The 26,597-nt window shown below is 36.7% G+C and overlaps 1 protein-coding gene across 3 annotated transcripts in view; it reads right to left on the bottom strand.

Moving 5' to 3' along the window:
- Positions 1-23,390, bottom strand: part of NAA15 (N-alpha-acetyltransferase 15, NatA auxiliary subunit) — a 92,062-nt gene extending 68,672 nt beyond the window's left edge. The window contains exon 1 of one of the 3 annotated variants that reach the window (XR_005215961.1): positions 23,068-23,390. Coding sequence is in view for 2 of the 3 variants with exons in the window: in XM_037830691.1 (XP_037686619.1) it covers positions 23,068-23,121 (54 nt within the window). In the remaining variant the exon portion in view is untranslated. The remainder of the gene's footprint in view (positions 1-23,067) is intronic. The other 2 variants (XM_037830691.1, XM_037830690.1) reach the window with 2 other exon arrangements.
- Positions 23,391-26,597: the final 3,207 nt, after the last annotated feature.

Raw genomic sequence — 26,597 nt, 5'->3', positions numbered from 1 at the left:
AAAAGTCAATAATAAGGGGATAAGAGTTATGGGAGGATTTGGGTTTTCTTTTTAATTTTTATTTCTTTTCTGGAGTAATGAAAATGTTCTTGGTGGTTTGATGGGTTGAGCCCTCTACCATAGGTTTTACCCTTGGGAAGACGGTTGCTGCAAAGGAGAGGCTAGGCCTCCTTGTAATTGTGCCTAAGAGCCTCCTCCCGAATGCCTCTTTGTTGCTCAGATGTGGCCCTCTCTCTCTAGCTAAGCCAACTTGAAAGGTGAAATCACTGCCCTCCCGCCGACGTGGGATCAGACACCCAGGGGAGTGTATCTCCCTGGCAACGTGGAATATGACTCCCGGGGAGGAATGTAGAGCTGGCATCGTGGGACGGAGAACATCTTCTTGACCAAAAGGGGGATGTGAAAGGAAATGAAATAAGCTTCAGTAGCAGAGAGATTCCAAAAGGAGCCAAGAGGTCACTCTGGTGGGCACTCTTACGCACAATTTAGACAACCCTCTTTAGGTTCTAAAGAATTGGGGTAGCTGGTGGATACCTGAAACTATCAAACTACAACCCAGAACCCATGAATCTCGAAGACAATTGTATAAAAATGTAGCTTATGAGGGGTGACAATGGGATTGGGAAAACCATAAGGACCACACTCCACTTTGTCTAGTTTATGGATGGATGAGTAGAAAAATAGGGGAAGGAAACAAACAAACAAACATACAAAGGTACCCAGTGTTCTTTTTTACTTCAATTGCTCTTTTTCACTTTAATTATTATTCTTATTATTTTTGTGTGTGTGCTAATGAAGGTGTCAGGGATTGATTTAGGTGATGAATGTACAACTATGTAATGGTACTGTGAACAATCAAATGTACGATTTGTTTTGTATGACTGCGTGGTATGTGAATATATCTCAATAAAATGAAGATTAAAAAAAATGTTCCGAAATTAATCATGGGGTTGTATGCACAACTATGTAATGACATTGTGAGCCAGTGATTTTATACTTTGGATGGTTTGTATGGTGTGTGAACATATCTCAATAAAATTGCATTAAAAAAAAAAAGCCTTGGATACTGGCATAAGGACAGATACATATACTGTATGAGAGTTCAGAAATAAACCTCACATCTATGGTCAACTGATTTCTAACAAGGGTGATAAGTCCACTCAATGTGGAAAAGATAGTCTCTTCAACAAATGGTGCTGGGAAAACTGCAAAAGCATGAAAATGGGACCCCTACTTCTCACCATATACATATTCAAAACGGATCAACAACCTAACTATAAGAACTAAAACTACACAATTCCTAGAGGAAAACAGGGAAACATCTTCAGGACACTGTATTAGGCAATGGATTCTTAGACTTTACACCATAAGCATGAACAACAACAACAAAAATGGATAAATGGGACTTCCTCAATATTAAAAACTTTTGTGCAAAGGACACTACCAAGAAAATGAAAAGATAACCGTTAGAATGGGAGAAAATACTTGGAAACCATGTATCTGATACGAGTTTAACATCCAGAATATAGAGAGAATTCCTACAACTCAATAACAAAAAGACAAAACAACCCAATTTCAAAATGGGCAAAGGACTTGAACAGGCATTTCTACAAAGATATACAAACTGCCAATAAGCACCTGAAAAGACGCATATCATTAGCCACTAGGGAAATGCAAACCAAAACCATGAGATACCATTTCACATCCACAAGAATGGCTACTATTTAAAAAATGGAAAATAGTAAGTGTTGGCAAGGATGCAGAGAAATAGGAACCCTCATAGAATTGTTGGTGGGAATGTAAAACAGTGCATCCACTGTGGAAAAAAGTCTGGTGGTCCCTCAGACAGTTAAGTACAGAGCAGGCAATCCCACTTCTAGGTATATACCGCAAAGAACTGAAAGCAGGGACTCAAAACAGATATTGTAAACCGATACTCATAGCAGATTTTCAATAGCCAAAAGCTAGAAACGACAACATAGATAGAATCAAGGAATAACAAAAATGTGGTGTATACATACACTGGAATATTATACAGCTGTGAAAAGGAACAAAGTTCTGATACATGTAACAACATGGATGAACCCTGAAGACACCATGTTGAGTGAAATAAGCTTGACTAAAAGGCCAAATATTTTATGATCTCTGCTTATATGAAATAATTAGAATATACAAATTCATAGTCAGAAATTAGAATGCAACTTAATCAGGGGCAGGGGTGGAGTGGGGAATGGGAAGTTAATACTTAATTGGTACAGAGCTTCTCTTTGGGGTGATGGAATAGTCTTGGTAATGGACGGTGGTGATAGCAATACATTTTTAATGTATTTAACACCACTGAACTATGTACTTGAAAGTGGTTAAAATGGACAAAATTGTAAGTTATATATATATAATATACATGTTCCTAGAATAAAAATTTTTTTAAAACCCATAGATTGTACAGCACAAAGAATGAACTCTAATATAAACTAAGGACTATATATATAGTTAATGATACAATTATAATACTGGTTCATCAATTGTAACAAAGGAACCACACTATTAAAAAATGTTAATAATAGGGAAAATTGGGGAGGGTGGAAGGGTATATGTGAATTCTTAATGTTTCGACTGCTCTAATTAAAAAAAAAAAAAAAAAAAAAAAAAAAAGCCTTGGAAAACACACACTAACCAACAAGTAAATTAATTGCCTTCCAAAAGAAAGACAACTGGCTCTAGACTTCAATATCCTAAAGTCCATAATATCCAATAGTTATGAAAACCCAAAAATTACTAGAAATGTAAAGCAGGAAATTGTGACCATGCCCTATAAGAAAAAAATCAATCAACAGAAACAGACCCAGAAATAACAATTAGCAAAGGCTTTACAACTATTATTATGATGTAATATCAAAGAATTAAAACATACACACACACATAATCAGAAAACAAACAGGAAACATCAATAGAGAAAAGGAAACTATTAAAAATGGAAATTCTAAAACAGAAAATGTAATATACCTAAAATGAAAAGTTAACCAGATAGGCTTAACATAACAGATAATGTAGTGAATTTCAGGCCACTACAACAAACATAATACCACTGCAGGAAACTTAAAAGTAGCTGCAGTGAACTTGTAAACACAATAGAAACTATCAAAAATGAAAGCAGAAAGAATAAAATGGCTGTGATGATTTGGAGCTACTGACCCCAGAAAAAAATGTTCTTAAACTTAACCCATTCATGTATGTGTGAACCCAGTGTAAATTAGACCTTTTGGGGAGATTAGTTCAGATAAGGTGTAACCCAGGTTGAGTCTTAACCCTATTACTGAAGGCCTCATGGAGGTCACAGAGAGAAAGAAGCCACAGAGGGAGTGGCCAGAAATTGAAAGTCAAGGGAACCCACAAGAGAAGGGAGAAGCCAGGAGAGGCTGCCATGTGCTTTGCCACGTGTTAGAGGAACCAAGGACCCAGGATCACTGGCAGCCAGTCCCAGAAGGCCAATCTTCAGGAAGAAAGCACTGCTTCAAAACTGTGAGCCAATAAATTCCCATTGTTTAAGCCAACCCATTGCATGGTATTTGTTTTAGCAATAAGAAAACTAAAACAGTGACAGAAAGGATAGAGGGAGAAGGAGAAAGAGAAAAAAAGAAAACAGCCTCAATGACCTCTGGAACACTATCAAATGGTCTAACACTATCAAATGGTCTAACACTGGAGTTCCAGAAGAAGAGGAAAGAAAGACCAAAACGGAAACAATATTTAAAGACATGTTGGCCTAAAAATTGCAAATTTGATGAAAATTCTAAACCTACAGATCTAAGAATCTCAGCCAACCCTAAGCAGGATAAACTAAAACAAAACAAAACAAAACACACCAAAGCACATCACAATCCAATTGCCAAAAAGTAACAATAAAACAGAAAATTATACAAGCAGTCAGAAAAAAAGCCCATATTAAAAAAAGGTCTCAAATTAAACATCTCAGCTTCCAGCTTAATAAAAACTAATGAAACCCAAAGATAACAGAAGAAAAGAAATAATAAAAAGAGGAGACATAAGAAAATGAAAATATCAGGTAATGAGAGAAGGAGTTACTTGGGAAACAACTCCACAAGAATGAACTCACAGATTCACTCCCAAACTCAGATGACCCACCACAAACGTGGGAGCCAGGAACTCAGCTTGCCTTTCCTGAAATAACCAAATTGTAGAGTAGCTGATAATATAATTACACACACACACACACACACATACATACATTTATATTTTTTTTCAGAATGTGCAGAGTAAAATCTGAAATTACATGGCTTTGTAAAGAAACAGAAAAATCTCAACTTGCTTATTTCGGAAAAGACAATCAAGAGACACCAACGCAGAGCTAACAGAGATATTTAAGACTTTGAATTGCTATTATGAAAATACTGGAACAAGCAATAGTGAACACTTAGGCTTTTTCTTTTTTAAGTTCATTAGTCAATAGGAGAATGGAAATAAAAGGAAACAATCCATGTACCTGAATACAGATCAACAGAAGTTACCCAACCTGAACAACAGAAAGGAGATTTTTAAAAAATTAACAGAGCCTCAGGCAACTTTGGAACAGTAACAAAGTGTCTAACACTTGTGCCATAGGAATCCAAAAAAGGACTTTAGGTGGTTGGTGCAGTTTATCAGTGTCACAGGGTTGAGCTGAGCACTATCGCTACCAGGAGCAACCACTAAGAGATCATGGCATCTGAAACCCAACATGCTAAGAAACAGAACTTTTGTAATAATACTGGGGATCATTCCTCTGACCTTCCTAGAAAAAGGATATCTAATTTCACTAACAAGAACATAAAGGAGGTTAGAAAATCTCCGAAACAGGTGGCTATATATACAGAACAGTTGGACAAGCTGTGAAAAGCCCAGGAAAACTACTTAAGGTGATCTGTTGCAGAAAGTTCGTCATCCTTTTCCAAATCCTTGTTACAGAAGGAAAAAAACAAAAAACAAAAAACAAAAACAAAAAAAACAGTTCCCTAGAATGGGAGCTGTGAAATAACAAATAAAGAAAGTACTTACATCAACAGAATATAGTGACACTAAAGAATTTAAACAAAATACATACAACTTAGATCTAGCATGAAGAATACATGTATCAAACATATCTTTTCATCATTTTTCTTCAGCGAATATAAGAAACATATTTCATTCCCTGAAACTGATGGAAAGGAATGCAGCTTCAAATCAATGTAAATGATAAAGGCTAAACTTGAATATAAAAATCAGCCATGATGAAACGATGCCTGGGATTTCTTTAAAATAATCTAGGAGGGTAGAGGTCACAGGTGAAAAATGGACCAAAAGTTGGTAATTGTCAAAGCTAAGAGGACATAGGTTGGTTCATTATACTATTCTTTTTATTTGTGTATGTTTGAAATTCTTCACAATTAAAACATTAAAAAGAAAATCAGTCTTAGGTATGCCAAAATCACATCAAGAAGCATTTATTAGTTAATAGGAGGCTAGTTATTTGTAACCTGGAATGTGACTACCAATAGAAGGTCCTAGAGGCAAAAAGATACAGAGGAGGGGTAAACACCATCTTAAGAGCCATAGTCTAGAGTGCCTATTTAATTAAATTAATAATAAAATTTAAAATTTAGTTTAGTTTCACTAGCCATATCTCAGGTGTAGCTAGTGGATACCATATTGGACAACCCTGATACAGAGTATTTCCATTATCACAAAAAAATCCTACGGGATCACAATGCATCTGACTGTAGATAATTTATACTTCAATTAAGAAACGTTTTTTAAAAAGAAGACAGAGAATCTCTGAAAAACTACTTTACCCTTCCCTTTCTTAAAATTCTTTCAGTTAGAGCTTTCACTTGCAGAAAGTGGTGTCCTTTTGGTAGAAAGGTATCAAAAACCTTTTGGTTTCTGGCTTTATATCAATTTTTTAAATGAGTCTGTCTTACTTCCATAATAAAGACTAAATAAAACCCAATAAGATAAGACTTAATAAATCAAGACTATTTTATAGACTCTCTTAGTTGGAAGAGATCTTAAATGTCATCTGGGGCAAGTGGTCACACAGCTTACATCTGGTGCCCAGATCATTCTCTTATTACCCATTTGAACTACAATCCATTTTATCTCTGTAAATATTAAAAAGTTCTTAGACATAATAACCAAACTCTGTCTTCCTCTAACTTCTGTTTACTGATTCTAGCTCTGCATGATTTCAATTTTGTCTTATGCAAGCTAAACATGTTTGTTCTTTAAGCTGTTACTTACATGAAAGTTTTAAGTCCCTTTGACATTTTCTGAGGTTTAAGTCCCTTTGACATTCTCTGAGGTTGATATAGTATTGTTTCCATACTTCTGGATTTTAAAAAACTAGTAAAATTTCAAAAAACAAACTGGAGAACTGAAATGGGGTTGCTAAATTTTTATTTTCCCAAATAAGGCAATTTTAAAAAATCTGTAGTTACTATTTCACAAAACAAAAGCTATCTTAATTTTAAAAAGTAACAATAAAACAGATAAGAAAAGTCTGTGGGAATTTGACACCAAGTGAAAATTATAGGTATGGTCTTACTAACAGCAGAATTAAGTATGACAATCACCATCTGCTTTCTGGATATTATCCCCTTGTTAACGCATCATAAAATGTGCCAGAGTAATTTGATTTTACCTGTTTTTGAAAGCATTAAATTATGTCACTTGAGAAGAGAAAGTTGAAGTATTTAGCAATCCTGCTTAATATGAGTAGAACTCTGTTAAAGGAGTGCTAAAAGCTATGAACATTATTGCTAGGGATAGGACTAAACTTCAATAAAATTCAAGTTATGTACCTATGATTGAGAGTCAGCTATATAATAGAACCTCACAAATTATTTTATTGAGAAACACCCAAGAAGACGACTCTGAAGGGCACAAAGTAGAGACCATGGGGACAGAGATGAAACAGAACCAGATATTCAATTGCATAAAAACTGGACTGCAAATTATTTTAAAGCAAGTCTATTATTTTCACACACAGCACACAAAAACAAAAATGAAGTTCCTATAGCATAATGGCTACCCCTAATTTCTAAACACTCCACAAATCCTCCTAAAAACCAGAGGTCAAGAACAAGAGCAAATAAAATCACCCATGGCCCACCCCCACAGGAGACCAGACAACTACAAACTCCAGTTTACATATACATGTATAAGCATCCAAGACAAGAAGCTGCAATGGTAATTGTCCAAGAGAGAACAGAATACAGGAGAGTCCTAATAGTGGCCGAATACCTGTAATATTAACTAGGATTCACCTTTGAAGGAGAGAGAGCACATCATGCTGAGAAGTACTAAGAGCAGGTCTGAGACATAATGAATGAGAGCAATAGCCACTGAGGAGTCAAAAAGAAGAGGCTTAGAAAGTGTGTAAGCCTAAAGTTAGTCTAAGCAAGACACAGCTTCTGGAAGAGGGCACCTTAGAAGGAGAAGGTGTCACATGAAGATTTGATGGTAAAGGGAAAGAAGGAAGTAACTGAAGATAATGACCCTACTAAACCAGATAGAACTGCAAGTGGCAAAGACCACTTATTTTAAAAATTGCATTCACCATAGTAACAAAAGAGGGTAGTCTAGGAGACTGAGTAAGCCACCCAAATCCCACACCCAAAACAAAAGTGCCTATATTGCTGGTCCAGTAAAATCCAGCACAAATAACATGACCAGAAAAAAGAACTCAGTATTCTGGATCACCTGGCAGACTGAAGGCCCTCTCTTGCTCTTGCTCTGGATCCTCCTGTGCTACAGACCCTCCCACCCCCATCCCCAGACAGGGCCCCGGCCTAAGAGCTCATGAGGTGGGTGAGGAGTGGAGAAGAAGGGGGATGGTGCAGCCCCTTCCTTTCCTGACTCCTCACAACTCTGCCCCAGACTTTCTCAACTATTCAAAGCACCCCCCCACCACAACATCCCACCACAGGTCACCTCCAGAGACCCCCATCCAATCCTCCAGACACTCCCCCCCATCAGAAGCCCCTCTTCCCCAAATCCCAGGAGCCTATCTCCACCCCTTGCAGCTGGATCCAGTCCAGCTATTCCCCAAATGCTCCTCCTCTCACACCCCCCAAATGCTCCTCCTCTCACACCCCCACAGTCCCCTTTCCTCCCAAAGTGGACTCAAGGTCCAACCAGTATTTTCCTTCAGAATCCTCTCCATGACTTTCCGAAAGTTGCCTCAGGACCTTCTGATCCCCTTAGCCATCTCCCATGTCTGACCAAGTTGATGAGACCCGCAAGGATTCTCTGCAGATTGACATTCAGAAACCGAAGCAGAGGGACATGCTAGACAAGGAGAGCTCCCAATTAATATCTGAAGGTTACAGTGCAGATGAACTGGAGAACCACATCTTCCAGCTCCACAAGTATAATCATATCAAGGTTGTATCAGAATTTGATCTTGACATGAATGACTGAGCAGAAGGCTCACAGCATTGTCCATGATGAAATGGGACTGGTGGATATAGACATGAGAAGTAGTGAAAGCCCAACCAGGGCATCCAGCAGGGTTTCTTGTGAGAAACTATTAGAAGCCTTCATCTAGAGAACCCAGGCTGAGTTTTGAAGGGAGCCTGGGAAAGAGGGAGACAAGGAGGAAGGGACATTCCTAGCTCTGAGGTTCTTGAAATATCAAGTAATATCTGTATCCTATTTATAAATAAACATATGGAAAAAAAAGAGAACCCACCGTCTATACCAAGTCACAAGAAAAAAAAAAGTGAAAAACTTTCTGACATGAAAACATACCAAAAACCCTGGCCATAAAACAAAGGAAAGATGTAATACAACACTCCATTACAAATTAAAAATAAACAAATAACAAATGCAGACATTAAAGAACATTCCACATCAAAAATTTATAATAGATTGAGTAAACAACAGGAAGATGTAAAATGGAAACAAACTGAACTTAAGAAACTGAAGAAAAATGCAAAATCATTTAAGAAATGAAGACTAAATTACAAGAGAGAAAAGATAAGAGCTAGAGACGCAGAAAATAGGGACACTTCTCAAGCAAATGAAATGGAAATTAAAAAAGAGATGAAAAAAAAAAACAAAGAAAAAGTAACAAATCTAGAAGGTGAAGATCCAATAGGCAAAGATTTCTGAAGAATTAACAAAAGAAGAGAATTCTCAAAACTATAATTCAAGAAAAGTTCTTGAATTAAAAGTGTGGTAGGTTGAATTATGCACCCCATTAGACATGTTCAATCTAAATCCTCCCTGTCATTGTGAACACATTGTAAACAGAACCTCTGGAAGACTTTATTTTTAGTTAAGGTGTGGCCTAACTGAATGAAGGGGTCTTGGTTTGGATTACTGAAATCCTTAAAAGGAGAAAGCCATGGGGAGAAGCAGGAAGTCAGCGGGAACAGAGAACAGAAAAAGGAGGACATCACCATGTGACATAAAGCTAACATACAAATTCAAGGAACCCTAAGGATTGTGGCAAGTGAGAACCAGATTATTACAGATTTTAGGCAGAAGGTACAGTTTTGAGAACACCTAGATTTGGACTTCTGCTCTCTGAAGCTGTGAGGCAATAAATTACTCTTGTTAAATCAAAACCAGTTTGTGGTATTTGTGATAGCAGCCTGGCAAACTAAAACACTATGCCACCCCCATTTCCTTATTCTAAACCACTTCACAATCTGCTAGTAGGAAGTCAGTGGGAACCCAAAAGAGAAAAAAATGGAAATCACCATTTGACAGGAAAACCAAGGATTATGGCAAGACAGAATCAGAAAGCTACTCACTACCCCAAGAGGAAGCAAGCCTTCTAACCTCTGAAACCACGAGAAAATAAATTCCCGTTGTTTAGGCCAACCCACTGTGTAGTATCTGTCATAGCAGCCTGGCAAACTAAGACAAAAAGAAAATACCATCTACATGCTGAAACCATATACCAGAGAAAATAATCTAGAAGAGTCACAGAGATATATCTTAGTAAAATAATTCAAATTTAAAGATAAAGAATCCTTGGCTCACCAAGCAGAAAAGACCAAGTCAAAGGAAAGAAAATTAGGTTGGCATCAGCAAAATACAAGGAAGAAAACAGGGCAATATTTCCAAGAAACTTCAGAAGGTGTGAGCCAAGGATTTTGTATCTAGCCAAGTTGTCTGTCAAATGTCAAGGTTATAGGAAAATAGTTTAAACATGTAATAACTTAGGAAATATTTCCACAAGCATTCCTGAGGAATCTACTGGACAATGTCCTTTGTCCAACAAAGAGATGATTGGGAAAACCTCAGCAAAGTCTACAGATATTGAGGGACTGGGGAAAATGTCAAAATATTAAACTACCTCACCTGGGGAATTCCTGATATTCCCACAAGCATTAGGGAATCCCAATTTAATACGTCAAGCCCTTGATCCTCGGGCTTGCCCTTATGAAACTTACTCTTGCAAAGAAGAAGCTAAGTCTACTTATAATTATGCCTGAAAAGTCACCCTCAGAGACTCAGATGTGGCTTCTTTCTCTCAGCAAACTGTGCAAATAAACTTACCACTTTCCCCTACATGGAAGATTACTCAAAGGGGTTTAAGTCTCCCTGGCAACGAGGGACAGGACTCCCAGGGATGAACCTGGCCCTGGCATCATGGGATTGGGAATGCCATCTTGGCCAAAAGGGGGAAAAGAAATGAAACAAAATAAAGTTTCAGTGGTTGAGAGATCTCAAATAAGAGTTGAGAGGTCATTCTGGAGGTTATTCTTATACATTATACAGATACTCCTTTTTAGTTTCTAGTGTATTAGAATAGATAGAAGGAAATACCTGAGTATGTTGAACAGTAATCCAGTAGACTTGATTCTTGATGATAATGGTATAACTATACAGCTTTTATCATGTGATTGCGTGATAGTGAAAACCTGGTGACTGACACTCCCTTTAACCAGTGTATGGGCAGATGAGTAATAAAATAATGACAAAAATAAATATATAAATAATAGGGGGGATGATAAAGGGTATGGGATGGTTTGGGGGTTCTTTTCTTTTTCATTTTTTTATATATTTTTTTATTTTGGAGTAATGAAAATACTCAAAAATTGATTGTGGCAATGAATGTGCAACTATATGATACTGTGTGCCACTGATTGCATACTTTGGATGGATCATATGATGTGTGAGTGTATCTCCATAAAATTGCATTAAAAAATAGAGATTTGAAATAACTATGGATTAAAGAGTTCATAACTGTTAAATCTGGGTTACAGGATTTAGACATTAAAATATTTCATAATTAAATTTTTAAAAGACAAAAATGAAATATAAAATGAATAATGCTTGGGAAAATACTAAAATCAAGAGTGCTAGAAAATTAACATATAAACAACTCATTAAATTCTGTAGAGGGAAAATACTAGAACATCAAGACATCCTTCTGGATAGCAAATGGACAATATTATTCAGCAAATGGACAATAAATGAGACCTAAGGAAAACAAATCAGCCTTGCTAATAATAAAAATAATGTAGTTAAAAAAAGTCTACACATGATCATTAACTATACTTAATTATAGAACTAAATTTAAAACAAAGGTGTTGATGTGGGTGGAAGAATAGTGTATAAAATGACGTACTCATAAAAAAAATAACTAAAAAGATCAGAGGAAAAGAAACAGGAAAAAAAGAAAAGTTGAATAAGTTCATTCACTGCCTCACACACAAGAAGTGAGACCCAGTGGATTTAAAGCTGTCAAATCACATAGTAGAAGCATAAATTTAAGAAAAAGGAGACTAAAGGAATTGTATAAAGGTACAAATGTAAAGGTTGCCAACTACAACAAAAATATGCACCTTCCTAAATAACAAAAAATATACACAAAAACAAAATAAAGCACATAAAAATATAAAACAGAATACAAGACATACAGTAAGGACAACATAAAACAAAGATGAGGCCAATTCATAAAAACACAAAAAACAAAAAAAAAACCCTAAAGTTTATGATAGACTACACCTACAATATAGCAAGTACTAATACTCGCTTTGCCATTTGCCAGATAGTTTCACATGTATTGACCTATTAGGTAGGGCATAAAAGCATTGCTTTCCTTTTTAAACTCAAATTTGTAAACTTTTAAGTCTTAAAGAGGCTAAGTGACAAAAGAGAGAGCTAGAATTCAAACCTAGACTTTACAGCTCCAAATCTATGCTTCTTTCCATACCAAGCTCCCTCCTTTTGGCATTAAAACTGTTTCAAAACACAAATTGAAAAAAAATGTGCAACATTTCCTTGGTTTTAAAACATTACTTAGCCCCTCCACAAAAAATCTTCAAAATGGCTTAGACTGAAACTTTTGACACTCTGGGTACAAAGCATTCTTCTAACAAAGAAAAAGGTGGAAAAAGTTTAAGTTTCCTTGGTTATCATTCAGTGGCAGGAGCAACTAAGGCGGCAAAGAATGTGACTATCTCAGGTACTAGAAACAAGAAAGCTAGGGATCTCTCTGGCTTATTAAGTGGCCACACTTCAGAATAAAGGAAGAGCTACTCAAACACAGGCTTTGTATGTGATCTCTATATCACTAAATGAGATAATCTAAGTCAGTTCTAACACCTGTTTTGAAAACAAGAATATACTCCAACCTGACTGATACACTATGGAACAATTTTGAGCATACTAAATTTCAAATTTCATGTTTGTTTATGTGGAATTTCATCTGCCAGAAACACTAGGTGAACACAGAACACTTCACCTAGTTGAAATTAACCACACACAGGCACACACCTCAAACATACCAGCTACCTGCACCTTCTAGGCTGTGAACCACACCCATCCACATCTGGTGTTACAACTTTGTCAGATTTTGGATAATCCACCTTCCACCACTTCACAATAACTCACAAGCTGCAATCCTTCCAAAGCCCACCTCCACAACCTTTAGGTCTTTTTCAAGGTAAAATGGTGTATTTTTAGTATTTATGTCTTGGCTAACCATTTAACATGTGTAAAATGTGCTTTCATTTTTATGAGATTCTTATCTTTTCTTTTAATGTCAGTAATGAAGTTTTTAAGTGTTGTGCCAACTCTGTTTTCCCCACTAGTCCTACGGTTTTTATTTCTTAATTTTGCATAGTGCAGTGGCTTTGAGGGACCCATACGTCCAGATACAGCAGATCTAACCATGTATAAAGCAATGAGAAATATACTTTAAACAATGTAATTATAAGTATTGGCTAACTTATGAGATTGCTCAATGGAGTGGTGCAAGGTTTCTATCATCTAATGTGTAAAAAGCTTAGCATAAAATCTGCTTCAAAACAGATGTTCAATAAATGCTAGCTTACTTCATTTCCTTCGTCTTAAAGATTCTGACTCAGTCCTCAAGCACTGATAATCAAAAGAGATCTTGTAATCTCCAATGAGATATCTCTGAAAAATAACAATGAATGCCATATTAAGTATAAGCCACTAGCAGGTGAGGAAAAAAAACATTTTGAGGAAGTAGACAACTAACCCTAAGGCTTTTTTTCTAGGTCTATATTTTTAAAAGCAAACTTTCATTTCTCCTTTTATGTACATTTAGATAAAACAACTCTTCTTTACAGAGTCACACAGGAATGTTTAAATAATCTCTCTAATAAAATCAAATGGAATCTTCAAGATTAAAAATATCACTGACTTCAATCAAGATAATAGTTTCCCCAGGTTTCTATAGAAGCTTCAATTTTCTCAACTGAAGATTTGTTCATATTATGATAACCAAAGACAATATCAATGGAGTATATCAGGAAAGGTATTAACCTTTCTATCATTCATTTTTACATTTCAATTTTTGTTTTACTTTCAAATGGCCAAAAAAAAATACTTATTAAATTAAAATTTTAAGGAATTATTTTAATTACATCTTAACTAGCAAACAATAAATTCATATCACCCAGAGGGAAAAAAACATTTAAAAAAAAACTAGTTTAACTTGTTCTAAAGTTACAACTTCAATACGATTTTGCACAATGTACAACATAAAGCAGCCCATAAGCGTACAAATGTACAGCTCACATTCCAGGGAAATCCCCCAAAATCAGAAATACAACCTCAGCATAAAATCTTCTCCACACCCTAATATTTATACTATGAACCATTACTTTCTTAAACCTCTTCACCTGCTCTTCTCACCATCAGCACTGGCAACCGATATTCCTTTCAAAACCATTTCTCACTATGAAACTAAGATTTTCTCTCTTTGACAGGGTTACTGCCTATAAATAGAGAGCAAAGCTGTATTTAGATGTGAATGCCTATGGTTGGCTAGGCTCACTGACTGGTTAAGAGATTTGCTGTCCCATACCAGCTTCCCAGCATACCTTACCAAATTCCAAAAATTCAAGCTGATTTTCAAACTTTTTTTTCTGAAAAATACTCACAAAGCAACTACAAACTACATTTTTTTTCCTTCTAACATTTTATATTCCTGTTTTATATTATTAAATACAATGTTCCTCAATCCTAACTTTGTGTCAAAATCAGTTAGTTGCATGGCTTCATAAAGCTACAGGTGCCCAAAAAAAGCCTTACTCTCTGGAGATTCTGATTCAGCAAGCTCCTCACAACAAACTCATTTAATCCGGATGCCATTTTTCCTCCAGTGCTAAACCAACCTACCAAAAGAGAAACAAAAATAAAATTTTCTCTGATTTTGCTTTTGGGGTAAAAGGCCATGTAAATAAACTAATACTAAGATCCATTCATAAATGAAACTTCCAAGGTCTTACCAGATAATACAGGTTCTGTTCAAGAATCACCTCAGGTAATAATGCAATGCCAAGACCCAGCTTACCTCCCTTCTCCAAAAGTCTTTATGCAAGCATACAATCCAAAGATCTTTCCCTCTTGCTCTGTAATCACTGTTTGTTCATGCAACAAATATTTGTCATATCAACCACCTGTACATCACTTTATCCAATGAGGATACTGCAATTAACAAAACAAAGCCCCTACCTTCATGAAACCTACATTTTAATTGTTGAAGACATGTGATAAACAAATATAAGTAAATATACTATATGTTAGATGGTGACAAATGATATGGAGAAAAACAAAGCAGGGAAGAATAATCAAGAGGTTAGGGAGGACTTCTATCGGGAGGACTTCTATTTCATAAAAGGTCTCTATAACATTTGGAAGACATTTGAGCAGAGTCCTAAAAGAAATGAGAAAGCGAGCCACGCAAGTTACCAGAGGAAAATAATTCTGAACAAACAGGCTTTTTACACATGATACCTTATATGACCTTGCCTTTTATATTCAAAAATGCTTTTATGAACAAAGAAGATATATTTGAACCAATGCTTTGTCTGAAACTGCAATGTTGGAAGTAGAAATACAAATAAGAATGCACACTAAAGAAAGATAAACGCTTCAGTTGAGGCAGATGGGCCAGTAGCTCTCCAGTCCTTCAATTACACAGGGTACCATATCTGCCTCTCTAGGAACTGTCCAGAGGCAAATTGTCCAGTGATTCAAAACCACAGTTGGAATGGCAACTCTTCAAATAACTAAGTTGTGTTAGCCCCAATAATGACCCAGGAGGAGAGCAAGGTTTTCAAATAACTATAGAATTAAACATTACATTCAGTTCCCTATTAAGGTTATGATGATTATTTGATTATTTTGTAAACAGTGTTGTCTACTACTATTGAAAACTAAACTGTGGTCACTCATTTATTAGAATACCTAACTCCCCAAAAAATCTGCACAAGCATTTTTTAAACTACTCTCTTGAACGAAAAAAAAAATCATTTTTAAAAACATTTAACAGGATAAATATCACATGGATAGAGGTGATGGTAGCACATTACCATAAAGGTAACTAACAGCACTGAAATATGGGTGTGACTATGTTTGAAAGGGGAAGTTTAGGGTTGTATATGTCACCAGAAGGAAAGCTGGAGGATAAAACATGGGCTGTATAACTGGTGAACTTTGTTGTGGATGATGACTGCGGTTAATTGTACAAATATAAGAATGTTCTTACATGAATTAGAACAAATGTACATCACTATTACAAGGTGTAAATAATTAGGTGGTATATGGGGAAAAATGCAAACTATGGACTACAGTTAACAGTAACATTGTAATATTCTTGCATCAATCATAACAAAGGTACTATACCAATGCTAAGCCTCAATAACATGGGGGTATAAAAGGTATGGAAATTTTTTTTTTTTTTTGAGCAATGAGAATGTTCTCAAATTGATTGTGGTGATGAATGCACAATTCTGTGATTATACCAAGAGTCATGGATTGTACACTTTGGATAGATTGTATGGTACGTGAATAAAGCTGTTTAAAAAGAGGAGATGAAAAAAAACATTTCAAGTCCCTAACACAATAAAGCATTTAAAAAAAAAATACTTTGTCAATTTAAAATAAAACATGTTACATTAGTTCATTCATACCTCATTCCAGAAAGGATTTAGCACAGAAATTAAAAAGCAAGCAAACAAAAAACAACAGTGAATTTATGTATCATCAAAAGTTTTTGCTTACTAGATTTTTAGACTTCAAAGAACTTTGTGATTTTTATAAGAATACAGTATATGTATATTACAGCAAAACTGCATTTCATTTTCTAGTATATAGAAATTTATTCTAGTTTAAACATGATTACCTACTGGGTACAGAAGAGAAGTGATTTCACAGCAGATAATATCCATTTTTTTTAAAGTTTTGTTTTGTTATATTTTAAACACAAAGCAGTACTGGCAAAAGTCTATTAAAAACCAATTTCAAGTTACTGTCCACATTCAGTTGCAAAACTAGAATTTTGTCATAGAGAAATTTAGTTCAAATCAGCTAATCTTCCATGTGCATATGGAAACCTACTTGTTAACAATTCCTAATCTTCCTTTCATCTGCAACAAAACTAACCTAAATATCACTAACTGTAGAAACAGCAACCTAACAATTATTACAAGTTTTTTACCTAATAAAGAACTCCTTCCTCCTATACAGCCCCATGAGAAAATAAGTAAAAAAGTAGATACTAGGCAGGTGTAGTGTAAATGCCACTGGATAAAAGCAAGCTTGAGCCCTGACTATCTTACACTAGCTCTTTGGCTTAAGCATGTTACTTAACCTTAATCTCTGTTTCCTTAATAAAAAGGTCTCCTAATCTGACAAGTTTTGAGAATGAAGGAAAAAGGACTCTAAAAAGTGCACTGTCCAAATGGTGGCCACTCATCACATACAGCTATTTGAATTTACATTTAAATGAATTAAAATTAAAAATTCAGTTGCATTAGCCATATTTCATGTGTAATAAACACATGTGCTAATGGCTAAAGCATTGGACAGAGGAGGTTTAGAACATTTCCATCACCACAAAAAGCTCTACAGTACAGTGCTACTTTAAAGCATCTAGGACAGAGCCTGGCAACTGGTACGTTTTTAGTAAATCAGAACTATTACCATCATGCTATGCCAACAACCGCTCCCATTTTTCTAGTAAAATTCTGTCCTTTAAACTAAACAACATAAATCATTCTGGCAAAAGTCCAAAAAGATGTTTATTAAGAATGTACAATATTTAAAGTACTCCCAACTTAGATTTTTTTATTGTAACTCACATTAACATATGAAGAGAGAAAAGAAGAAAGTTGCAGCAGCAGCAACAATCACCAAACTGGCAACACCTGACTATAAGGTATTAGGGTATATTCAACTTTCCAAGTGGGCTAAAATCTAAAAAGGTATGGATTTCCTTCTATCCTAGCAACCTCAGTTTTCCTTTCCCTTAATCTAGATCCTAAGAAAATGCTATTAAGATTTGAAAACACTCCTCAAGCTATTTCGATGTACAAATAGTATCAAATGTGGACAAACTCCATAACTTTAGATCTAAAGACTTAGTTTTCAAAATCGTGAAAATAGTGTAATTACCCAAAACAAAAAACAAAAAAAACACTGCTTCTGACAAACACAAATAACTCCTTTAAACAAAACTTATACATAAAATATATCACATTAAATTCATTTCCCCTTTCTCAATAGAAATAAACAAGAAACTTTATACAGACTTTCTGAGCAACTTACAACAATAATGTAGTCAGAAAACACTTATTAGAGTAATATGGCCAAAAAAAAAAAAGAAGGGCCAAATATGCAACAAAACTGATTTTCAGATAACTAGACTAGATCAAGTCAGGCAAATCCACTGCAGAAACTCCCAATTTTTTGCAAGCTAATGTGTAAACCAAGTTTCTGTTGAAAACTTAAGGCAAAAACATTTATTTTGAAATTGAGGTCTCAAATTTTTTTTTAAAAAAATTCAAACTAATTTAATTTCCTATTTACAAACAAGTATGGTACCACTAACAAAGTAGCAGTTCGAAATCTGAATGCTGTTGGTATAATTTAACAAGTTACCAACCTAGCAACACTTTATTATAAGACTTCAGAGTATATCTAAGTTTTCTTCATTGGGGGTGGGGGCTTAGAAAAAAAAGAGCCAACACTATAAAAGATTAGAAAGCAGAAGCAATTTCAAAAAAGCAAAATACTAACTCTCCTTTGCATTTACTAATCTTTTCTTCATTCCTAATTTAAGAGAACAATTAGGAAATTATATCCCCTTTACTTTTTTCATTTAGTGATTTTCACATTTCTCAGAACTTCTAAAATTTTCATATGCACATTCTCAAAATAAATCCTTTAGCACCGATCTAGCAATGAATGTAAAGGATTTGACCCTCCCACTATCATCACCAAAAAAAGCCATGAGATATTTGATCAAAAATTGTTTTTTCTATGAATGGTTAAACAAACAGTGATATATTCATATCAGCAATAAAAAGTAACAAATATTGATACACACAACTTGGATGAATCTCAAGGAAATTATGCTGATTAAAAAAAAAGGGAATCCTAAAAAGTTATATAGTTTTATTTCTTTTATAAAACACTCTTGAAATGACAAAACTATACAAATAGAGTGCAGATTAGTGGCTGCCAGATGTTGAGGGGAGAAGGGATGGGAAGGAGGTGGGTGTGGTTCGAAAGGGACAACAGGAGGGATCCTTGGACTGATGGAACTGTACAGTGTCTTGACCCTAGTGGTGGATGCAGTATCTACACTTGTGATAACACTGAAAAGAACTAAACGCACACACACGTGTGAGTACAAGTTAAACTGGGGAACTGAATCAATGTTGTTACACTGACCTATCATTCTGCAAGGCATTAACACTAGGCGAAAGTAGGTAAAGATCATAAAGGATCTACTGTTTCTTTCTCTCTCTCTTTTTTTTAACAATATTTGTCCTTTTCTGTCTCACTTATGTCATTCAAAAACTTTTCGTGTAAAAGGGGGATGCGAAACAAAACGAAATAAAGCTTCAGTGGCTGAGAGATTTCAAATGGAGAAGCGAGGTCACTCTGGTGAACATTCTTACGCACTACATAGATAACACTTTTGAGGTTTTAATATTTTGGAATAGCTAGAAGTAAATACCCGAAACTACCAAACTCCAACCCAGTAGTCTTGACTCTTGGAGACGATTGTATAACAATGTAGCTTACAAGGGGTGACAGTGTGATTGTGAAAACCCTGTGGCTCGCACTCCCTTTATCCAGTGTATGGATGGATGAGCAGGAAAATGGGGCCAAAAACTAAATGAAAAATAGGGTGAGATGGGGGAGATGATTTGGGTGTTCTTTTTTAGTTTTATTTCTTATTCTGATTCTGATTCTTCCTAGTATAAGGAAAATGTTCAAAAATAGATTGGGGTGATGAATGCACAACGATATGATGGTACTGTGAACAGTTGATTGTACACCAGGGATGACTGTATGATATGTGAATATATCTCAATAAAACTGAATTTTAAAAAATTAAGTCAGAAAGTCCCTGTCCTAAATTAATTAACATTCTTGTGATAACAGTGGGCATGGCTGATTTTTTTTTCAAGTCATGGTCAGCTGTTAGCAGGGCAAATGGAACTAGACAAGGAGAAAAGAAATTGAGAAAACGTATAGGATAGTTAAACGGATAGATCATGGCTTCTAGGATATTAAGGAAGGGAAATGAAGCCAGGAGGTGGCTAATGGACTTGGAAAATAGAGAAATGTCAATAATCCAAAAATAAAATGACATCAGTGAGTAGTTTGGAGACTAAGAAAGTGAAAGAAGTTTACAATTAAAATAAAAAAAACTTTTGGTGTAAATGACTTCATTTCCAAATTTAGTGAAGAGTTGTCTTTTTTTTTGAATCGTATTTTTTATCGTAGAGTATAACATATATAGAGAGGTGATAACTTTCCAAGTGCAATTTAACAAATAGCTAGAAAGCAAATTTCAAAGAATATTATGGGTTACAATTTCACAGTTTTAGTTATTTCCTTATTGTGAAATGTAACATATATACAAAAAGATACTATTTTTCAAAGTATGATTTAACAAGTAGCTATATAGGAAATTTCCAAAAACGTTATGAGTTACAGCACGGTGGTTATTTCCTTATTGTGAAATACAACATAAATACAAAAAGGTGATGACCTTCAAACTACAATTTAACAAGTAGCTATAGAGCAAATTTCAAAGGATGCTATGAATTACAGTTCCACCATTTCAATTCTTTCCTTCTAGCTATTCTAATACCTTAGCAACTATGAAAAAGAAAATTTTTAGAGATTCAGGATTCATAATCCTTTGTTAAATTCCATCTTGTCTGTTGCTATCCCTTCCACTAGTCCAATCACTTTCTTGAACTTCAGGGATGTCAGGCAATGACCACCCTAACTTGTTCATGCTGGAAAAGAGTGTCGACTTTATGAGAAAAGGGGACACATCTGGTTGATGTTCTTGAAAAGGCTATTGTCTCTGGGTTTGGGGACTTAGCTGGCACAGGAGTTCTCTGAAGGATTTAAGTTTCTGAAGAATAAAATTAGTGAGTGAAACTCTTTAAGAGTCTCAGATAGGGATCTGGGTATTTTTTTATGCTATGGGGGACTACTGTTGATTTGGGCTTATTATACTGTGGTCATTTGGCATATCTAGCTGAAGCCTGCATAGGAGTAACCTCCAGGACAGCCTCTTGACTCTAGTTGAATTTTCTTAGCCATTGAAACCTTATTTTGTTGCCTTTCTTTCCCCATTTTTGGTCAAAAAGGCATTCTCAATCCCTCAATGGCAGGATTAGGCTCATTCCCAGAATCTGTGTCCCATGTCTGCCAGGGAGACTCACTTATCTGGGGGGTCCTGTCCCAAGTCTGGGGGTTCTACTGTTTCTTACAACTACATGTGAATTTGCAATCTCAAAATTAACTGGGAAAATGTGAACATGAACTGGATATTAGGAAATGTTAATGTTAATGGTCTTACACAGAATTCCTTATTCTTAGGAAACAGCTACTGAAGTATTTAGAGATGCAGTATTTATGACTGCAAGTTACTTGTAAATATTTTATATATTTGGGGAGAGAAAGCAAATATGAAATATAAAATGTTAGCTACCTACTCCTTGCACTCCTCTCAACTTTTCAGCTTGAATTTTTTCAAAATAAAAGAGTTTGGGAGAGGGATTAAAGATAAACTGCTATCCTAAAAATAGGTTAGTCCTACCTACAAACTAGTACTTTAAAATATTTAAAAAGAAATAAATTGCTCTCGTAAAATTATGCTATAGTCCCACCTACGCTCCAATTAGTCTTAAAATTAAAAAGTAGCAATAAGAATTCTAAGTGATAAAGAATTATACAGTATTGGATGTAACTTTCTAATATCTTTTTCAACATAAACTGACTAGATCCGTAAGGTATATAATAATTTTGCAATATCAAAGTTGGTTCACAGATTACTCTTTATTTCTAGAAAAACTGGATCAGAGAAGTACCTCAGCTTTTCAAGGAAGTGAAATAAATTCTAATTGCAAAAGAAAAAAAATAACACTTGCATACACAGACCCCAAATTTTAAAAAGTTTAAGTACAGCAAAAATAGAAAATTCTTTCATAAAGAATGTTTGAAAGAAAGGGGCAACCTACCCACTAGATGCCAAACAAAAACGTGCTACAATGTATTAACTATAGCCTCAAGGCTACAAGTCACACTTGACAATGTAAACAGTCTTCCAAACATCACTGCATTTTCGGTTTTGAAAAATGCAAACTTCACACATCTGAAAAGTGAGTTTCTGCTTGCGGCCACAACATCCATCTCAAAAGTCCTATATTTTCTTTTCTCTGCTGCTAAGTTTTTGCATCAGTGTTACACACTTCAGAATAGAAGTCTGTCTAGAACGTCTCGACTAAAGGCTAACTTTTCACATCACACCGGACGGCCCCCTAGCAATGGGTCCCCCTTCTCAAGGAGGATGCTGGAGTGGGGCGGTTTCCCGCTCGGCAACTAAGAAATGACTCTTCCCTACCCTAGAAAGGAGGGAACAAGAGAAGCCAGAAGGCTGCAGATTCAAGTATGCAACTGATTAAGACAAGGCAGCCGCTTTGAAAGCTTCCTTACTCCACTCGACTCCCTCCTTCTTCCCTTCCCCCAGGTCATTCAGTGACCCCCAGGACGGGCGGGGACAGGTGAATTCGAAGAGGAAAGGAAGAGGGAGGGACAAACGACGCAGGGAGAGCCGCGGTTAAGCAATGAATGAGCCGTGATGCATCGGCACCACCTGTTCCTTTCACGGGTGCCACCCAGGCCTGCAGGTGAGCGTTCCCGCACTACCCATACCGCGACTCCAGCCCGTGTTGCCCACTTCTCACCTAAAAGCTGGGCCTCGCCTCCCTTCGCTCGGGGCCGGAAAAAAACGGCAGTCTAAAAGCCGGCAGAAGGGGCCTAGTCCGGAACCAGGGCCTCCGAAGCGTGGGGAAAGCAGAGGGAAGCCTGTGGTGCCCGGTGCGCGGGCCGAAGTGGGAGCCACAGGGAGGGGACAAGGGAGTGCATTCCGCCTGACCAGGAGTACGAAAGCAGGGTCCCGGACGGGGGTGGCTCGGTGCCCGCCGGAGACCGAGGTTAGGGCTGACAGGCCCGGATACGGGCTAAATCCTCCACGGTGCTTGCCGGGACTCTCACACTTACCAAGATCCGCTTGAAGAGCGCGTTCTCCTTGGGCGGGAGGCTTACGGCCGGCATCGTTCCGGCTCCTCCCGCTGTTCCCTCCACCACCCGGCTCGGTCAGTCTGTTTGTCCAACCGCCGCCGCCGCCGCCGTTCCCCGGCTGATTCAGCCTTGAATATCCCGACCTGCCGCGGCTACCAGGCTTCGGGTGTTCGCCGCGTCGCCCTACCTGGAAACCCTTTTCCCCTCGTTGTCTTTTTTCCTTTCTCACTTAACGCTGCCGCCGCCTCCCCCCAACGGGTCTCCGTCGGCGGTTCACGTGGTAACTGAACAGACCGACAGAGCAGCCAAAATGGCGGCCGCGGAGGGCTTTCCCACCCGGGTCACACCTTCTACTACGCAGGCGCGATGACCTCCTTTCCCCACCTCTTCTGTCCTGGAGCTTGTCGGGAAACCTAGAAACTGGCCAGTCGGCCGAGGCCGTGAGGGTGGCGGCAGGCTTTACCGGTCCTTTACGAGCTCTGTCTTAGAAGCGCCGGCTAGCGAGGAGGCAAACGAGGGGGCGAGCGAGTGGCGAGCGGCCAACTCTGCTTCCAACTGCGTCCATCAAAAATAGGCTTTCTGCACTTACCTGCTAGGATGACTTTTCATTCATTAGGTTGACTCTCCCAGACTGTGATCACAGCGTGAGCCGTAAGTGCTGAAGTACTGGTGTTTAAGAAGCGCTGTGGTTGTTCATAGTGGAAGTGCCTAATTAAAAAGCAGAGGCGCGGTGGAAATGGAGAAGGCTTCTCCGTAGTGGGGACTTGTAAACAGATAGGGAGGTGAGGGGACTTAATATTGAGTTTGAATAGCATGAAAGAGGTTGACCAATTAAATAGGCCTGACTGGGGTATGGGTGACTTGACAAATATTGCTTAAGATGAGCCTGGAGAGGTAGTTAGCCAGATCCGACGTGCCATATTTGCTCTGCCAAAAGACCCTCTGAAGTTGACGGAGTGTATGAGGCACCTTGGAACAGTGGAGAGTTCAGGGTCATTGACTCCCCTAGAGCTGGCTTTAAGTTAATCCTTAATATTGTGACTCGTTGAACTCCCCGTTACCAGAAATCCTCACACCTTAGAAGCCGATGAATATATGGTAAGGATACTAGAGAGAATGACTACAGTGGACAAGGTCAGACAGACTAGAAACTGAATAAGGTCCCTTCCACTCTGATTCTGTTAAGCAATGTGTGTATGTCATTTCATTAACCGTCGACAGTAAACTTTTATCAAAGTGGCATTCGGTTGATAATCCAAATTTTTTCATGGATGTCAGCCATTTTTACCCTTGGTTTTTGATCATCTCTCTCCAGATCAATTTGAACTGTAGCATTCTTTGCACCATGATCAATAAACAATATACTCGTGGTTTTGCTTTTTAAAAAAAAATTTTTTTTTATATGTATATAGTTTTCAACTCGTTCTTCTTTAACCCTCCCTGGGTGGTGTGAGTTGAATAAGACCGTTCCCATTGGGAATAATCTGGTAATAAAATTCGGATTTTCTAGCTACCGTTTCAAATGCCCTCTCCCTTTGCCTGGGTCATGTAGATAAGGTTGTATCATTCAAATCCTGGAACTTCCCTTAACGCTGTGATTTCAAAAATTTCACTTAAAAAATTGAATCTATGAAAACCCTGATTGAGTTCTGGAATATGACCAGTTTTTTAACATTAATTTTTAAAAATGAAACTAAGAACAACTTAGAATAAATAAAAATAGTTGTTATTTAGTAATAATCTGCAAACTTCACTAGCCCCAAGAAATCTTTCAATCAAATTATCTGAACTATTGAATGAAAACTAAACAGATTTTCCAATTATACATGATAATTTTAGCTTTTAGCTTAGCTACCTTGGGTTTCCAAATCTCTGGCTTCATATCCCAAAATCCCTACAACAATATCATTTGCTATGGTTTTCTAAATTTCTCCTGTAAATAGTAGAAAAATTTCCCTTTTGGGGGAAGGGAATTTCTGATCTTTGAAACAAATAGTGGTTTCCACTAGAAGCTGAGTACTTGATTAGATGAGCCAGTAATATAATTTGGCAAATGTAATAAATGTTACATTTATTTGTTTTCACTGAAAACAAATAAACAGTCATTTTTAGGACTCAGTCAATACTAGTCTGATTCAACATTTATCTGATTCATATCCTAGTTAAAATGCAGTCACAGATAGCATCAGTCTGACCACACAGTCCAAGGACTGGATAGCCTGAATTCAATAAAGTATGTATTCTGATCACCACTATTTGACAAATGGAGATCCTGTTTAACTTGAATTGTGCTGTGAATGACAGCTATGCAGGAAGTTACAATGATAATGATCATGATGGTTAGTTCATTCATCTTATTCCATGTATTTACATGTTACTATTGTCAAAATGCCTCCTCCAAAAAATTTTACCTAAGAAAAACATTTACCTTGCAAAATTTAATTTACAAAAGGGAGATAGAGTGTAATTTCTCCACTGAAAACTGAACTTCATATATGTAAAATGTTATCTATTGATACTTTTACTTCTTAATTATTAAATATTTAAATGTTATAAAAAATAAATAAAAGAAGTCTACGTATTTGCTACCCAGATTTAACAAATATTTACATTTTGCTATTGCTTCTGGTCTTTTTGTTTGTTTTTCCAAATAAACCTCACAAATACATCCCAAGCTCCATCCCTCTCCAGTTCCTGAATTTGATTTGTAGTATTCTCATGCATCAAAAATCAATAAATGATATATGTAGTGGTTTTGCATTTTTAAAATTTTACATAGATATAATACTGTTTTCAACTCTTGCTCTTTTTTAACCCTCCCTGGGGGGTACAAATTCAGTAAGATATTTCCCAATGGGAAAATATGAAACTAAAACTCTCTCCGTTTGCCTGGGTCATAAATAAAGCTTTAGCATTAAGTATCTTGGAGATATTTAAATGAATGCCATGAAGCAACTTTCACTAAAATATCATGGCTATTAGTTCCTGGTTGGAATTGCTCAGCAGGATTCTTTCCACGATGGATTTCACCTACAGCTGCCCACTGCAAGTATGGGGTTCCATCAGCTCTAACATAGTGAGAGAAAATGCACTTACACTTCATCAGTTTCCCAAAATACACACTGTTAAAGGATACAGGAACCAAAACTCTGAAAAAGAACAACACAATCTTTCCCAACAGCAGAAATGAAGTTAGTAATTTGCTAACTGACTAAACGTGGCTTCTGTTCCAACTTGTTGGATACTAGCAAAAGCTTTGTCAGGACAAGCGTCCAAGGGATGGTGTAGAAAAGATATACAACTGACATGATGCTGAAAGAATAAGAAGCCAAGCAGCTGGGAACCAAAACCACTGACTCAGTGCATTAGTTGGGTGGTTTACTTACTTGAACATGAGTCTAGAGGTTGAAAACTAGGTTACAAAACTAAAAAGTGACTCACAAGTAAGCAATCCATTCAGCCAACAGTTGCATGTAAAAACGAGCCAGAAGACATAGTACCATTATTTT

Source organism: Choloepus didactylus, chromosome 3, assembly GCF_015220235.1.
Source record: "Choloepus didactylus isolate mChoDid1 chromosome 3, mChoDid1.pri, whole genome shotgun sequence".
Lineage (NCBI taxonomy): Eukaryota > Metazoa > Chordata > Mammalia > Pilosa > Megalonychidae > Choloepus > Choloepus didactylus.
Note: the sequence above shows the minus strand (reverse complement) of the source record. Positions and strands in the feature narration are given on the sequence as shown.